Here is an 18,155-nt window from a genome sequence, read left to right on the forward strand (position 1 = left end):
TTTGCTCTTAGATCTGATTTGTATTTTTTGGTTTTTTGTCAGATTTTCTTCAACAGTTTTCTAGAAATTCTAATATTCATATTCTTTGGGAAGGGAAAGGGATAGCTGGTGGTTTTGTCAGATGGTTTTAAAGATGTCTCAGGATGAAAAGGGTTGTTTGGTAGTACACAGTTGAGAAGCAGCAATGAAAATGCATCATGTGTAAATTGGGAAAGTTTTTCCTTTTCCTTTGTTACAAATGATCAGCACTGCATATGTGAGACCAAGGAGGTAGTACTGATCATTGTGAAACACCAAGATAATAGAGTAAATGAGGGGGTGTTGCGGGATTTTTATATCTTCTCCTTTTCAGTGTAGTAATTTCAGGGCTTTGGTAAGGTATTATTTTCTTTTTTCTTTCTTTCTTTGATTTTCTTTGGAGTCCCTCTGATGACACCGTGAATCTGGGAATGAAGAACTTCTTAAAGCTGATTGGAAATGGCATTGCGGAGCTGAAACTTAACTGGAGGAAATATATCTCCTGAAGAAGAAAATATAATGCACTGTAAGGATCTGTCTTCTGGTGAAAAATCCAAGCCTAGAGAAAACTTGTCCGCTTTCTTAGGAAGAATGGGTTGGACAATTTTCTTCAGTTCCAAAGGATATCTGAATGCCATGCTGAGCTTAATCTCTGCAGCATGCTCTGTGCTTCTCATCTCTTCCTGATGCACTGCATGGTAAGGCCTTTTTCCTTCCTTTTAATAATAACTATCTTTCTGATGTGGTGAGAGGTATAAAATAATAGCAATAGTGAAATGAAAATTGAAAAAATGTACAAATGTAACAAAAGAATGTTTGCTTGCATGGTTGTTTTCAGGAGCAAGTGTCCTGATTACTGCAGCAGCTTTGTAAGATCACTTCTGTCTTTCTCCCTTGCTTTGTGACAGTGTGTATGTGTGTGTGTGTGTTTGTGCACACCTGTGCTGTCATTTGCGCTTGGACTGGAACATCTGCAGCTGTATTGTACATATTTGCATGCTAAAGAGGATGTTTAGGAATTTGCTTTGACATTTCTCTCTCTTTTTCCCTCCCTTCCTCCATTCCCCTCCTCCTGCCTCCTCCTTCTTTTGCTCTGTTTCTCTGGGGTCATGGTTCTGTACCTTCCCTGCACCTCAGTCATGCACTGACCACTAGAAGGCAAAAATGGGAGGCAAAAGAAATCCTATATCAATGCAAGAATGGTCCTGAATAATATTCTTTTAGTAAATAAAGCTACAGAAAGGTTTTCAATGTCTGCAATACTGTCAGGTACAAAAGATTTATTCTATTTTGTTTCCATGGGAAACAACTATCAAGTGCAGACTTGGAGGCTGTGTTTTAGAAGCAGTGGGAGACAGATCCTCTTACATATGTCAGAAAGATGAAAATGACCACTGTGAATTATTACCCAGGTCATAAAATAAACAAATCCAGTATGGGATCTTCTCACATCAAGTAATTTTTGCTATGTATTAGAGGAGCATTGAGAATTATTAGAAGTACCTTCAGTGGGTATTGCAAGATATTTTTTTTTTAATAGCTGTAATATGGTTTTGTCTTCCTGGATGAAAGGTGCTAGGGGAGTGCAAGGAGATGTAACTACCTGACTTACAAATACTTAGGGTCATTGTCAAGAAATTGCTAAGCAGATCAGGAATTGCACAACTGAGATGGAAGAACAGATTTCTTTTCCAGGAACACTGGTTTATTTGGGTCTCTGTTTCAGAAATTAGGGTAGTACTAAAAGATAATATAGTGGTGATGTGAAACATGTATTTTCTTAAGCATCCTGGTTGATCACTGAGTTTGGAAAGTTGAGGGGTTCTTGAGTAAACTGTGGTAAGGGCCTGCCTCCACTCTGAGGGCAACCCCTTGGAAATCTGACTGCTTTTGATGGAGCTGGAAAAGATCAGGAGCAGGTTTGTGTGGCAGCTGTCATGGATTGTGCAGCTGGGTATGGAGATGACAGGTTCCTGACAGCAGGTTTTCAGGATGAGAAGGATAAATAAAGCCAAATCACAAATCCAGGCCACAGCAGGACTCATGAACAAGAATTAGAGGAAAAGATTTAATTTTGTGGTAGTTCCCAATAAATCTCCTCCTTGTATGATGGAGGATTCCATAAGGCAGTTTTTAAAGAGAGAATATTAATGCAACTTCTTAAAATCACTGCAGCAGGAGGAAGCACAGATGAAAAAACACATTGGAGCATGACAATATTTCAACAGGGTTCAGAGGAATTGATTTTAGGAGTAAAGGTTCAAAACACATATACCTGTGCATTGAAGCAGAATTTTTGTGTATTTTACAATCTAAAATGTGACTAGTGTAAGAACCAATAAGCAAACCGAGGAAGAACAACACAACCCATAAATGTCATCTTCACTGTCAGAGACAGTCTCTTACTTGTAGAAGTCATCCCCTCAACTCTTTATGTGAACAAGGACTGCATCCTAAATTCAAGTTGCCCATTGCAAACCTCTCCTCTCATCAGCAGTTCTATGTCAATCAGTGGAACAACTTGCATGAATATTATTGTTTAACCCCAGCTGGAAACTAAACACTGCAGGGCTGCTTGCTCACTCCCCCCTGGTGGGATAGGAGAGAGAACCAGAAAAGTAAAAGTGAGAAAACTCATGGGTAAAACAAAGGCTCTTTAGCAGGTAAAGCAAAAGTCACACACATTGAAGCAAAGAAAGCAAGGAATTCATTCACCACTTCCCATGAGCAGGCAGGTGTTCAGTCATCCCTGGAGCCAGGCTCCATTATGTGTAATGGTTACTTGGGAAGACAAATGCCATAATTTTTAACATTCCTTTTCCCTTTTTCCTTTGTCTTTCCCCTGTTTTATATGCTGTTTTACATGTTTAAATGACACCATATAGTACAGAATATCCCTTGGGTCAGTTTGGGTCATCTGTACCAGCTGTGTTCCCTCCCAGTCCCTTGTGCAGCCCCAGCCCAGTCTCTGGTGGGGTGGGATGAGAGGCACCAAAGGCCTTGGCACTGTGGAAGCTCTGCTCATCAAGAGCTAGAACATCTCTGTATTGTGAATATGTTTCCAGCACCAAACATAGGCTCATACTAATAACTAGAAAGAAAATTAACTCTCTTCCAGCTAAACCCATCACATTCTCTGTTCCTTATTCTATTCTGTTTGCATCATGCTCAGGTACCACACTATCCAATACATCTTCATTAACCAAATCCCTTCCTATCTTTATATATAATATGCAGATATCCCTCCCTCAGTCTATGGAGCACCCTTGTAAAATATCCAGAAAAGTCCACAAAATCTCTGTTCAGTTCATTTAGTCCATGACTTTGGGCTCCATCTCTTGCAGTGCTCACTCAGAATGGGAGAGGTCAAAACTAGCACAGTGAGTAAGAACTACTCATGTGAATAAATTCTAAAAGGTTTTGTAAGACCAGGCTCCTTGATTGTCATGGCAACAGATTTATGACTCTTCAGACATAATTTGGATTTCCCTTCTAAACAAAATCATTTTTCTTTTTACCTATGCAAATCTTTTGCCTTGTAATTAGAGCAAGAAAAATAGGTTAATTACATTCCTAAAGATCACGCAACTGTACAGATACATTGTTAGAGAAAAACTATCAGAGTATGCAAAAATTTACCTTTATTAGCAGCCTCCAAATCGAAACAAAGTGTATTCTTATTGGAAACATTCATTGCCTTATTATTTTTCTGACAGTAGTAACATTGCTACTGGGTATTGTCAATTTTTCCAGGAACCCATCCTGTGCTCATTTGAAGCACCATTGATATTACAAAATGCTCACTATTATTAGGTTCAAGGATACTTACCCAGCTTTTTACTACATTAAATATGTTCATTTTTTTAGTTAATACATGATGTTTAGCTCTTTAGTTGATCCAGGAACATTTATCTTTACAGTATAGAAACACAATATGAAACCATAATTACAGTAAACTTCCTACAGAATATAGATATTTATTGAAACAGGAAGGATAAAAAAAATTATCTGGGTTTTATTTCCCTGTGCAATTTTGCATGCTTATAAATGTCTGTATTATTAGAATATATATTACATAACAAGCAATATTTAATTAACTGCTGTTTGTAAAGAACAGTTACTTTTTGCATAGGATTTTTTTTCCATGGGGTTATGCATTATAAGTAGAAAGAAGAATATTACAAAAAAACAAGGATAGTTGCTTAATATGTGTCCAGCACACTAATGCAGTAATAGGTTCATTTGTTTATTTTATCCCCATAAGATACATATTGAGAATAGTGAATTATTTTCTAAAGAATGTGTTATTTTGAAAGAGAAATGTTTACATGATACAGGGTGTCCATTGTCTTTAGCATACATTACTGCCCATGATTTGCTGCAATTTAAGACACTTTAGTAAAATTCTAAATAATTTAAAAACTTGCACAGCAGATGTAGTTGGCTTTCTCTGTCAATTCTAAAGCAAGTAAAATTAGTGATTTCCTTTTCTTTTCCGATACTTATAGTAAAGGTTTGATGCTGAGAACACCTGTATTTCATTTCTATCCACTGAGCTATTTCTTTAGATAAAGAGTATGAATTAAAACTTGAACCATCTGCATTTTCAGGGAAGTTATACTGAGCAGTGGAAATATTTTCCACACCTGCAGCAACTATTTCCAGTCAAGAAATACGTGGCACATAAGAAGTTCCTGTATCCAAAATGCCTTCAGCTATCTTGATTCAAAATCCAGCAGAAACATGATTTTTGAAAGGCCTGCTAAAAAACCAAAACAAATCCTAAAAGAAACTTGAAGCTTTGTTGTTTAAGTGTAAATGTAAAAAGTGTAAATAGAAATAATATTTCTAGGTCAATTAATTTCAATTGATCAGCATCTGTGTTTTGCATAAACTAGGGTAAAAAATTGAATTTTTTTAAAAAATTAGAAGTTCTAAAAATCAATATGTTTGGAAATACTGATGTCAAAATGGCACAAGATTTCATTTTGACATTTTTAATCAGCCTCCAATTTGTTTAAAGAAAGTGCACTTATACCTGTTTAACTGTTTTTCACTGTGAAATTTCGCAACTTTTCTGAATTTTTTCACTAGATTTTTTATAGCTGTCCCAATATTTACTGGCTCTCACAAGTCATTCCTTTACCTAGAAGCTTTCTGAAGGGTCATCCTTAGCACTACATACTGCCTAGCCCCTATTACTGATACTGAGCAGCAGTTCTTGCCAGGTCTGTGATAGAACATAATCTCTGATGGCAATTCCCTCCTTTAATTCTTCTTGTGTCTTCAAAAAAAAGCTAGTCTCTATTTTTCTGAGTTTTACAGATACCAGAAGTAATACTTTTTACTACAAAAGCCTTCAAGAGGCCTTCAAAAGGCATGCAAGAAGGAGTAGAATTAATCGAATATTAATATCCTTATTAAATAGATAAGGAACTGAGCAACAAAGAAACTGCCCAAAGCTATACTGGCAAGGGAAGAGTTCGGAATTGAACCCAAATGTCCTTATTCTCAGTTCATCACTGTCCCTGCAAGGTTGGTCTTCATTTTGTGCATTTCTTTGCTTAATGACTTATATTTGGACTTTTAAGTTAATACTAGCTGAAGTATCAAATGTGAAAGGGAATTACTGATGCATACTTCCTTTCCAGTCTGACACAGTTGTCCTAAAAATTCTCTTTTCTCTCCTGAGCCATTCTGTTTGAATGTAACCATTAATTATGTAATTGCTTTACTACACAGGGGAAGCCGATCCTATATTAAACAGAAAGTTACTAAACATGAGCACCCTAAACATGCCATGTGGGTTCTGGGGGATGTACATACGTACCTGTTTATGCTGTCAGGGCTTTGGGACAGCTGTGGGGCTGTGCAATGGTTTTGAAGGCTCTTGGTAAATTAATCAAATTTCAATACTGAAAAAAATCCAGTTAAAACATAAAAAGAATGATGATTTGCTGTCTAGAATCCCCACAAGTCATTATGAATCCAGCAGTTGTGGAGAAAAGAGGTGAAAGAGAGCATATGATACCTAGAAGTGATTATTATTAACCCCTGTATGCCTCCTCTGTCCAAGGTAATCTTTCAGTTTCATATCCTTTTTATGATAAATGAAAAGATGGTTTGCATGGAAAATTCTGAGTCTTTTCTAGCTAAGCTGGCAACTTTTTTCCATTAAACCTTGGATATTAGAGTACATAAAGGTGTTTAAGTTCAAGCACATGCTGGTGCTTAAGAACTTAATGTATCACATGGCCTCTACTTATTTTTTAAGCCAGAGGGAGTAAGGTATCCAAATATCTTTGAGGATCTGACCATGGGATTCATAATACTTGCATATTTTCCACAACATTAGAAGTCAGGAAAGTAAATCTAATTATTGTAGTTGGGTTATTACTGAACTTTAACAGGTAAAGTGGTTTTTATTTGGCTAAGAAATATTGGAGAACAACTGAAGTCCATAAACATAAATAATGAAAAATAAATCATGAATTTCATTCATTTTAAGAGCCTAAGAGGATATTGATACAGTCCATATTCATAACTTCTGAATTCTGAAAATTTGTGATTCATCATTTTATGCATATGTCTTTAGATACTGAAAAGCAACAGTTTCTCCTCTATGTGAAACAGTGATACATTTGATGAGAAAAATTAGGACTTTATTTTGACACATTCCAAAACTTAGCAATATTGTCTGCAAAGTGAGATTTACTGAACTATGTTAAAAATACCAGAAGCTTTCCTTTAAAAAAGACGAGCCTAATATTTGAAAACAAAACCATGTAACTTTTTGAATGGGAAAGCTGATTATAAGACTGTCTAAGAGTTCTGTATTGGAATTCTTTTTTTTGCCTTGCATCTAAAAAAACACTGGGTAAAAGGCTTTTTGTTCAGGTGTTCACAGTAAATGTAACTTTCCAGTGAATATAGGACTACAAAATACTTAGCAAGAGAAGGTAGGGTTTCAGAAAGCTTTTAAAGAACAGTTGAAAGTGACTCTTAATGGATGACCACAATGGGCCTTAGGATAGTATTGTTTCTGTGCTGCTGAACACAGTACTTGTCCTTTATATGTATTAATGAAAGCTAGAAAACATACCTTTCTGTAAGAAAGATTTTCAGTAATGTCATACCCATCTGGTGTGGGGTCCTGTGACCTCATCCCATAGCAAATGCACCAAAATGCTCTGAAGCCTGGCACAGCTGGATGAGCTCTACAAACACTGCTGTGCCAATGTTTGACAATCTACAATGTACCTGCTCCTCTGGAGCCATTCTGAGGTATTTTTGGCTCAGCATAAAGGTAATGGCATCTTTGACATTACTTAATGCTATGTTCAGCATGTTTTAATGTGTCATTTCTCTGGGAACACCCTGACTGTGTAACGTGATGTACCTCATTGCATGGTTTTAGTATCATGAGCACTTTAGAGGGGATTGAGGAAGGGCTGGTCTATTACTTCTGTTCCTAATTGTTATGCCACAAATTCCGCATCTCTTCATGTACTTTCAAAAGGAATTTTAAGGGATCACTGCTGTCTTTCAGTCTAGTTGTTGGCCCCACCCTGAAAAACATGCAATGGATGTTTAACGATGGAGGGTCCCAAGTATCTGCTCCATTCCTCACTGAATTTTAGTAAACTAGTAAAAGACCACAAATCACAGCTGCAATGTTTCAAAAAAGGAGAGAGATCAAAAGCATCACTAAAAAAACAAAAAAACAAACATAAGTAGACCGTGTGTAATGTCACAGAGAGAATCCTACAATTGTTTTGCTGAATCTATCTCCAAATCCATTTGTGAGCTCACATCTGGCTTGCAGCAGATGTTATGGGTACATGAAGAAGGCACAGCAAATGGGCATCATGGGGATTTTAATGTCAGGAACACTAATGTTCCTTACCTCACAAACTCTTCCTATCCACAGCCCTTTGCTGCACCTTCACATGGAGGTGCAGCATCTCCCTGTAGAAATCAAGTTGCATGTGAAGAGAGAAGTAACCTTTCTGAGTCTCTCCAGGTTAAGCATGTGAATAGCACAGTGTGAATATGATGCAAACAGACAGGATCAATAAGCAATTTCCTTCATAAAACAGAGACCTCCAGTTAAAATCAATTAAAAATTTTTACCAAGTTACAGCACATGAATTACTGTAGATCTAAAGAATCTGGCATCCTCTCCTCCTTGCCCACATGTCTCTAGCAGATGCTTGTACAGATTCATCTTCCTTTGTTCCTTTTTGTGTCTATCTCAGTCCACATGGGCATACATGGTTAAACCCCATGACAGTGCATCCGGGTACATCCATGCATTGCATGTGGGTATAAACCAAGATTATTATCCCTTCAGTGCATACATGCACATGTTCCTCCTGTGAGGGGTCACACCTGAGGGATCACACCCTGTCCTGCCTCTCCAGAGACCTGATCTCTCGGTCCCCCATGGCTTACAGACAGCTCCTCAGCCCTCGGTAATACTGCTAAGACCAGATTTCTCAGATTCATAAATGATGTGTGCACAAATCATGTCTCTCATGTAATTAAAAAAACCAGCCAGCATGGCCTCATGGCCAGGTGCCACTTTGTCTCTAGGTCTGTGAGCTCTGTCAGTATGATCTTCCGGGCTGTATCCATCACAGATCCTACCTGCTCCTCAATGCAAACCCCAGCCCTGTGCTCAGAATTCAGTTTTCATTCATATGATGATTGCTACTCTTTTATAATGTGATCCCATTGAGGTGAGCTGAGATGCTTTGGGTAGCCGTTTGGGTAGGGAAATCGCAACCAGGTAGGACTTTTCCACTTCAGCTGCTTGGTTTGCTGTACGCTTTGGGAGTGAAATGCAGTATGAACACGCCCGTGTCCTCAGTGCCAGGGTGAGAGCTGCCATCCTACTTGTGATTGTCACAGCTGGTGTGAATTGAACAGGAGCCAGGATAGAGCACTTAAGAAAGTCCCCACAGTCCCAGTTCCCCACAAACACAAGAGGTTGGGCCAAAGCTGCTATCTGCTTCACACTTCTTTTTCTCCTGGTCTGGAGGTATGAAGTCCCATCCTTTTTGCTTTTACAAGATATAAAGATGCTGATCCTCCTGGAAATCAGGTTACCATCACTGTGGGAGACAGCTTCCAGATCTGTTTGTCAGGGCTACTGAACCTTGCTTGTGTGTCCCAAGGTGAGGATTAATCTGTTAATGTTTGTAAAAAGCTATGTAAATGATCTGTATCATGCTGACAGGTCAAGTGCTGCATCGCTCACTGGCTGCTCTTCCTGACAACTTAAGACACATGCCAAACAATGCCTACTCTTTCAGACTGTGTTTGCTGATGTAGTTTGACTGGCTTAACCCTCTCAGGATTTGAACTTACTGCTTCTAGCCTACTGATTGGATGATAAAGCACAAATACGCAAAGCCAGTGCTTTCCACATAACCTAGAATTCAATATAGAGCTTGATTTATGCTTGTACAGGACCATGGACTCCAAGGAAAGCTCTTGAATCTATTACACTACGTGTGCAGTTCAGGTCCTGAAGGAAAAGGATGTGAGGGCGAGCAGAGCTTTGTGCTGTCCTTGGCTGTGGGCAGGAGGCAGCAGCAGAAGCTGCTTTTGTGAGCCCCTGGCAGGATTTGGCCCTGCTGCACCTGCAGGAGCTGCAGAAGCTCAGAACAGCTGCAAGGCTCAGCACAAGCTCATCCAAGAATGTGTAACCCTACCAAGAGGAAGGTGTGCTTGAAATTTGGGAACCTTTTTGTTCTGTGCTTATCACATAGATTGCTGCTAATATCAGTTACTGAGATCAAGGTCTGACAGGGGTAGATATTGAAGAAATGGTAAGAGAAACAGCCTCTTCTAGAGAATTAAATTCTGAGTGAATGCAACTCCCATAACTAATTCTGCAAGCACACAGAATGCCAAAAAGATAGTAACTGATTTCACTGTCTGCTTGACTACATACTTGGTCCTAGTTATCAGAATTACATGTGGATCTTTTTGTTGATTTTTGGTATTAATGATTAATACATTCATTATCTTTAAAGCCTTTTACAGAGAGGACCACTTGCCACTGATCTTTACTGATGTCTCTGGTTGTAAGTGTACTTAACTACCTAAGTTAGAAAGCTGTGCTGCAGCATGATGCAGGGGCTGTTCTCCTTACAAGCTGTTTCTAAACAAGAGTAGGACCCACAAAAGCATGGGACTTTCTGTGGAACTTCATTGTTACATAGTCTTCTTCTCGGAGGTTACTGGAGCTGGTAATTTACCAGGTGGCTCATTTTCAGGGACTAACACAGGGCTGTAGGGTCTATTCAAAGCAATTTGGGTTACTAGGTTACTACAAAGTATATTTTATTTCTCTCACTGTTGCTCATCTGGGCGACTGTTGATTTCAAAGTCTAATCCAGTACCTGATGGTCAATGAGAATTGTGCCACTGATTTCTTCCACAGCTGGATCAAATCACTGCCTTGTTTCATCTTCACCACTGGTACAAGTTGCTGTGGTAGAAAATACAAATATACCTTGGCTTTGCACTCTGTTTCTTTACCTGGAACTTACTTTCCATTCGTTTCCTCTTTCAGCTATTTATCTGCCATATACTTGGGGCTTCAGCAAATGTTCAGGGCACATCTCTGTGTGTCTGCACAATACCTTTGCACACACATCTTCACTGATATGAGAATTGCTGCTCCACAGTCAGGTATCTCCAAAATTTAGCACATCTCTTGTTTTGTTTCTCTCAAGCAGCCTGTTTGTCAGCCACAAAACTCCATGAGAATGATTGATAATAGAAGGAACTGATTTCTTCTTTCTCCTTGTAAAATGACAGCACAACTCCATTTTAGGACTTTGTTTACACTCGCACTAAACAATGTGTATGAATATACCCAGCTGGCATTGACCTAGCTGGAGTAAGCAACAGGCAGGGGAGAGATGGTAGCGCATGGGCTTTGGGGTACATCTATAGGGTGTAGCAGGACTGTGGCTGAGGTTTCAGGTAGCTGTTCCTCATGGGGTACAGGCCTTTTATTTTCTAGTCTTCTGCTCCCATCTGGCTAGGTGGCAGCTACCTTGGGCACAGTACTGTCACTGTAGCAGAGAGATAGCTGACATCAATTATAAATGACTGCAAGTTGGAAAAGTTGGGATGGGATGAATTTATAAACCTTTTTGGGGAAGTTTTAAATATCTTGTTTACTGTGCTGTTAAAAAAAAAAGGTAAAATGTTAAAAAACAATGAAGATCAATGATCTGTAGATCTTCCTTTGATGTGATGCCTAGTGTTTACAGTTTTGACAGCAAAATGACACAAGAAAAAAATCAAAATTAGCATTTACAAGAAGTCAGAAATGAGAAAACAGAAGGAAGGCAGCAGAGATTTGTGCTAACAGAGGGATTATGGCTTTCAAGAAAGGGCAATGTGCCATCTATAAAGCACAGTAATTTTTGCAAATCCCTGTTTTCCTGCTTGGCAATTTCCACCTGGCAGCAGTGAGGAAGAGACAGCCCATAGACTGCTTTGATAAGATGGCAATCATGTGCTTTAATAAAATGTTTAGTGGCTCTGCACAGCATTGTCCCGGCAGCATATGGCTGGAGAGAGACTGCTAATATAAAGGGAGGACAAAGACACAGTTTCTCAGAGCCAGAACTGTTCATACTGACCAACTTCCCAACTGCAAAGGGTATCCCTATGTTCAAGAAGATGCCCTTAGGACCCCAGAGGCCCTCAGTCCCTATTGGCAATTGAGAGACGGGGACATCTGAGTCGAGATCAGAGGCCAATTTTATTGAGTATACAAGGTGTTTATATAGGGGTTTACTTGTATGGCACTTACATGGGGTTCTATTTATAGTAACTGTTTCCCACTGATTACACATTCTTCATGACATCAGTTACCAGGTAGTCATTACAAAGTTTCACAACATATCTCTTGGTCACTTTTACATCAGGGAGTAGTTATCGGTGTCTGTCTCCCCCATGGTTTCTGTTTGATTAAGCCTAAGACACGAAGCTCCTTTATCAATTCCATTGTGCTTTTTGTCATATTCCCCGTAAGTCCCCACCTGATGCTCTGGCCACTCAAACATCCTTCCTGTGATAGGCAACCGCATCCACCAAAACTGTAATTGCAAGTGCAATGTAGAAGAGTTTGTTCTGACCTGGTTGTGCAGTGTGCAGCGTGTTGGTTAAGCATGGTGTGCATGCAGGTACCTGTGAGAAAGCTATTCTGTTCTTAAATATTTTCAAATATCTGCATGTGGTGAAGTGCTGTGGATTTGTAAGTCCTGCACATTTTCTCCTCAGTAATGTTTACTTTAGCCCCAGGGACAATGCAGAGTGTAGCTGTGACCAGAATGGATGACTTCATAAGAGGAGGGAACTTACCCAGCCTCACTGACAGATTTTTATGAAGGGTTTCCCAAAGCCAGACTGCAGCAGCGCATCACTACAGATACGCTTCTGACATTTGTAGTTCACAAAGCAGCAGTACTAAAAGTAAAACACTGCCAGTGGGTTTCCATAAAAAGCCTGATTCTTGGGTTATTTCTGGGGGTTTCAGTGTAGCTATGAGCTGTACTACCCTATTCTTCCTCGTGAAAGGACTCAGCCAGCCTGCATCTGTCTTCCTTTCCACCCCTGCCAAACAGACTGAGCTGCAGAAGTTCTGCAAGCTCCAGGGAAGCAAGGGCTGGAGAAAGAAACCAGAATTTGGGAGCAATTGGAAGAGACATGTGAATTCAAGAAAAAAGACCAAGGAGTCCTTTGAATGTTTACTTTCAGAAAAGAAAGGCAAAAAATTATCCTGACAAAACCTTAGCTTCCTAAAAAATTGACAGAGTAAATTGGTTATCCATACAATAGATTATCCTTTTGGAAAAATACCTGGAGTCCTACCCATGCAGAATAGATTGCCAAATATTCCTATGGCTTCTGCCATAGGTCCTAGTCTGATTACAGGCATGAAATGTAGATAAGTGTAATTAAGATACAGGCAGATTTATGTGTCCCCAGGCAGGTTTTAAAATAACAACAGGAGAATAAATATTGGATCTATGGAAAGAAAATATCCATTATTAAAATCAGTCTACAAGTTAGTACTGTAAAAAGCTTTCTTCTTCAATACATTTGTTAGCCCTGCTGAGATTTTAAATTGGAGTTTGTCTAGTTTAACTCTCACTTTCTATTTAAAAAGCAGAGCTAGAAGCATTAAACTTTTGTCTTGGGTTTTTAAAGTACAGGAAAGCTAATATAATTGCTGCACTAATGTAGAGTTACGAGCTTTTAGGCTCCCAGTTTTTGGCAAAGAAGGGTTGCATCTCTTGATTTATGGTATAAATTTGCCATACACTTTCTCTTCAGAAAAAAAATTTGCATGCCTTCCTCTCCTCTGGACCATTTGGCCCTCTGGTTTGTAACTGCTTGAGCTTCACTCCAGAGCTGGCTACACTTCAGTCACTAGTCACTGTGCAGAGTTTCTGTGTGAATTATTGGAGTGTGCTTGACATCTGGAGTTTTAAGGAAATGAGAACTTTGGTTCAGGTCTCATACAGCAGCTTGAAAGGCTTACAGAGATGCAGAGCCAGGTCTGTAGTCTGGCTGAGGCAATGCCCTTGCCAAACTCAACAGAAAAAGTCACTGGGTGTCAAAAGCTGTCTCCCCTTGGACCCATGGCATGCACAGCATGGCTTTTAGTGTCAGCTTAAAAAAGAGTGGTTTAGAGGGGGACAAAAAATCCCTGTGAGGAGCACAAAGGTTGAAAATGACACCTTTGCCAGTGAAGTTTGGGCAGAGCTAAGGATTGATAGGACAAGCAAAGTAGGGCTTAGCTTGAGTTCTTAAGCTAGACAGGCTTGTGTGAAATTCCTCCTGGGAATTCTTTGGAGAAAAACTACTCCAAAGAGAAATCTTTGGAAGGTTGTTTTTGTATCAGGAGGAATAGAGAGGAATTTTGTTTAAGGGTGTTTTTATGAGTTGTGTTAATTTATTTTCATTCATCATTGGCACTGATTAACACTGGATTGACAGGACAGTGTCATTATTAAAGCTTTATTAATCATCTTTAGCAACGTAGTTGGTATAATAACAAAAAGAAACCTGCATGTTTTATTTGGTGTTTTTTGTGCCCCTCCTTGGAGTCTCTAGAGCCACAGATCAATTGCTGGTGTTTAGTGACCTTCTGCCCAAGAGTGTAGGGCCTGTGGGTGAGTCTTCTTCTATGGCTGGCACTTGTGCAGTGCATAATCTAAGATGACACTGACCCTTTCAGCCTTATAAGAATAATCTCAGCACAATGAATTGTTCTTGAATATTTTCTCCAGTGTACTGTGTTACATGCCTAAACATTTTTTTTTTCATCTTGAGCGCATGTCCAACATTTCCTCTCTGCTCTCTTCATTGCATGGGTTTGACTGTAGCCAACAGCAAAGGTCAAAAGACATTTTACTGTTTCTATTTCTATGTTTCTGTTAAGCTGAATTAAATTGTTGGTGTTGCAAAGTGACTTCTTAAAAAGCTTATGCTGCAACTCTTCAACCAGTATAAACTGAAGATAAACTGCATCAGTTTAAACTAGAGGGTGCAGAGAAAAAATGTGGTCCTAAGAACTGGGTGCTGATCTGGAAACCAAGAAAAAGGGTTTGGTTCTCTTGTAGCTTCATAAATTTAGATAAAATTTTTTATCTTCCTCTGCCTCAGGTTTTCTGAATGGGTGGTAGAGTGTCACTGTATTTTTAAAGCACTTTGCACATTCAATTTTTCAGTCATGTAGTCTTTTTCTTTTCACATCTAACATTTATCAGTATGACTGCCTGTTTAATCTACATTACAGAGAGGTTTTAAAATCATAATATCTGGAAATGCTATGGTATCCTGGAATTGGTTAATTATGTTTACCAGTGTCTGTGAGTATTCACTAGAAGGTGCCATTTCTCAGTCCAGATTTGGAGCAGCTCTGACTTTGGTGCATCAAGCAGCCTTCCATTTCTTTCCTGCATAATGAAGGAAATCCAGACATTCTCTTAGAGTATGAATGATTCTGATCAGCATTTTTAGGTTAACCTGAATTAATATTTAGCTCAGCCTTCAAATAGCCTTTAGAGAAGTTTGGCCTAACTGGTTGGGGTTTTTCTAATCTTAGATTTTTTTTCTATTTGTTAGAATTTCTTCAGATGTCATGAACTGAAAACACCTGAATATCTCTGCTATTAGTGTTCACTTTCCAGCTTTCTTTCCTGAGGAAAGTCCTTTTTCTCACCAGAGCTTGAAGAACAGGGCTACCATTTTCCATGGGTTTTTGATGGTCCATGACCGTAAGCTTTTTTTTCCACTAGAATGGTCAGTTCTTCAAATTAGCTCGTCCCAGCACTCCTTGCTGCTGCCTTAGAGCATGAAAGGGAAAGAAATGGCTCAAAATCTCCCTAGAGGATCACCTGGCTTTAAAAATACAGGTAAAGCTAAATGGATACTTTACAAATGTGAGCAAACTATCTTAATGGAGAAAACATCAATCCTATAGGCATGGTATGACAGCAGCTAGAATAAAAGCCAGGTCTGTGTGAACATGCAGAACATCTTGGGCAACAATTCATTACACATAAACACTGTTTTGAAAACAAAGTTTAAAGAAACATTATCCAATCTACTGTTTCCAGGCAAGTTGCTATTTATTTACTTATCACACTGGTTCAGGGGGACTCAGTGTTATATGTGTTATAAGGATTCTGGGACTTATACACAATCATTTCCAATTATGAACTGATTATGATCAGTTTTTCATAATTCAGAGACTATGAATATTTTATTTATTGATAGGAGCCTCTTTATTGAAAGCAATATTTCTAATGAATTCATGATTCATCTTGGATTCAATCTTTTTAATGAATTATATGTTTAAAAAAAAAATCAGGATTAAATTTGGCTCTCTGTTCTGGGGTCATAATTCCAGATTAGGTTTCTTTTTAGCAGTAATTTTACTCAAGGTTTTGTGAATGGAATTTGACTTAGTGTCCATTGAACAAAAACATGACAAAATATACATAATTTCCTTGAAATCCTTGTGAAGAATTACCAATATGCTAGTGAATCCTCTAATACAAAAAATCAGTGAAATTTGTGGCTATGTTCTTGATCTTATTCACATTTTATGTGGTCACTGTTTTAAATTACTAGCACTACGTTAGAGTATGTCAAGATGCATCATATAAACAGACACAATTTACGATGACCTTGAGGCAACATGATGTGTACGTTGCATTACATTAGCTATCAAAGTGTGTTCCTTATATAGTACAGTAGCCACTGCAGACAGAGATTTGGGTTGTTAGGCATATAGCGTTGGGAAACATATGCAAATAATCTCTCCAGATCTATGGCCACATAAGTTGTATCTTTTCAAAAAAATAAGAATAAGCAATAAGAAAAAAGAACTGAATCCAAAAAGAACTGAATCTGCTCCACAGGCAAGGTGAAATCTTTTGCTAAACTGTGGAAACCTCTGCACCTCAGGAAGCACACGACTGTGAGGGTGACCAAGCAGGGGAACAGGCTGCACAGAGGGCTTGTGGAGTATCCAGATTTGAGATATTGAAAAGGTCCCTGGACATGGTCCTGGGCAGCTGGCTGTAGGTGATCCTGCCTGACCAGGGGCTTGGACCAAATGATCTGCAGAGGTCCCTTCCAACCTCAGCCATTCTGTGATCCTGTGACACCCACAACTCCAGCAGCAAACACTTGCTATAGCAATGCACCAGTGCATAGGGGTTAGGAAAACCAGCCCTTCTCGTGCTATTTTCTTCACTGCCTGTCCCAATGGCCTTGCCAGAGCATATTGTGAGTTGTGACCTTTTCCCTCCCAAATCCCAGTTCTCTGCTCTGCCACAGAGTTTTACCCCAAGACCTGAAGGGGAGATAAGTCACCTTGCCCTCATGTTTTCCCAAATGTGTTACTCCTGGCACAACAAGCTTGTTTCCCCAGGAGCAAGGGGCCTGCACAAGTTGAGCTACCATCTCTCTTCCATGCCATGCTCACTCAGAGCGTGAGCCAGAGGGGCAGCTGCTCCCATGGATCGAGGCCCTGACTCTACTGGCTGTGCCAGGTTTGTGCAAATCGACCTTCAGCAACCCACTTCAACCTTCTGTTCTTCCTCCCCCCTTTCTTATACTTCATACTGTTGTAATTTTGCAAGCTGCTTGGGCTAGGTATCATTCTCACTATCTGTGTCTGGTTTCTAGCCCAGACGTCAGCAGGGGTTGCTGCATGCTGCTGCAATATAAATGACTAATGATGATGATAAAAGGTGTGGGAGTTGGTTGCCTGGAGTGTTACCCTACTTTGACAACTTTGTTTTAGAAACTAGCTTCTTCCTCAAATTATCTGCTATTTTATCTTATTACATTTAATATTTTACAAGTAGCAAGGGATTTTTGACTGCCTCCGTTTTGGAGAGCTCATCCCAGGGCTTTGAAAGAGGCTTGGAAATTTTCAGAGTTTGGGTGGGGTTGACAGTGCCAGTAGCCTTCAGTGTGAGTTGCAGGGTACTGGAACCTTTAAAAGTCAGCTGCAACTGCGTCCTAAAAGAGGAATTTAATATGCAAGTGCTCTATTTTTAAATTTGGGCTGATACAGGTAATAATTACACACAAAACAGTATGTGAAAAGAACATTATCAAGGTTGCACAGCTCAGCACTTGAAGCTAAGAAATGCTGTAAGCAAAATTGTCTCTACTCCATTAATTTGCCACCTTGCACAGGTGCATCAGTCACAGACTATTTTTGCGCAGGATCCAAGCCTCACTTGGTGCGCATAATAAATGACTCAGTTTGTGAGTTCAATACTTGATTTTCTTTTCATGGCATAGTTCAGGCTCTGCTGTGAAGGCAAAATTATGTCCCGCTGGGGCATTCCAGGGTGTTCCACTGTGCGGGTCCTTGCCATGTGCAAACACTGACTAATTTCCATTTATAGCATCTTAATAGCAGTTCTGAGTATCATTGCTCCCTAGAACAGCCGAAAACCTAAGGCAAAAAAAAGAGCAAGATTACAAGTATCCGTAATTTTGGGTGTCTAATTTAAATTTTTCAGAGGACCTGGCAGCACACCCTGCAGCTCCTATTACCTTTCCCTACACTA

General features: G+C 39.4%; 1 protein-coding gene across 1 annotated transcript in view; it reads left to right on the top strand.

The window, feature by feature from the left end:
- The first annotated feature begins 600 nt into the window (after positions 1-600).
- The window catches only part of TUNAR (TCL1 upstream neural differentiation-associated RNA), a 28,912-nt gene continuing 11,357 nt past the window's right edge, over positions 601-18,155 (top strand). The window contains exon 1 of the mRNA XM_058851579.1: positions 601-716. Within this exon, the coding sequence (XP_058707562.1) occupies positions 678-716 (39 nt within the window). The 5' untranslated portion in view covers positions 601-677. The remainder of the gene's footprint in view (positions 717-18,155) is intronic.

This window comes from Poecile atricapillus, chromosome 1 (genome assembly GCF_030490865.1).
Source record: "Poecile atricapillus isolate bPoeAtr1 chromosome 1, bPoeAtr1.hap1, whole genome shotgun sequence".
Classification (NCBI taxonomy): Eukaryota; Metazoa; Chordata; class Aves; order Passeriformes; family Paridae; genus Poecile; species Poecile atricapillus.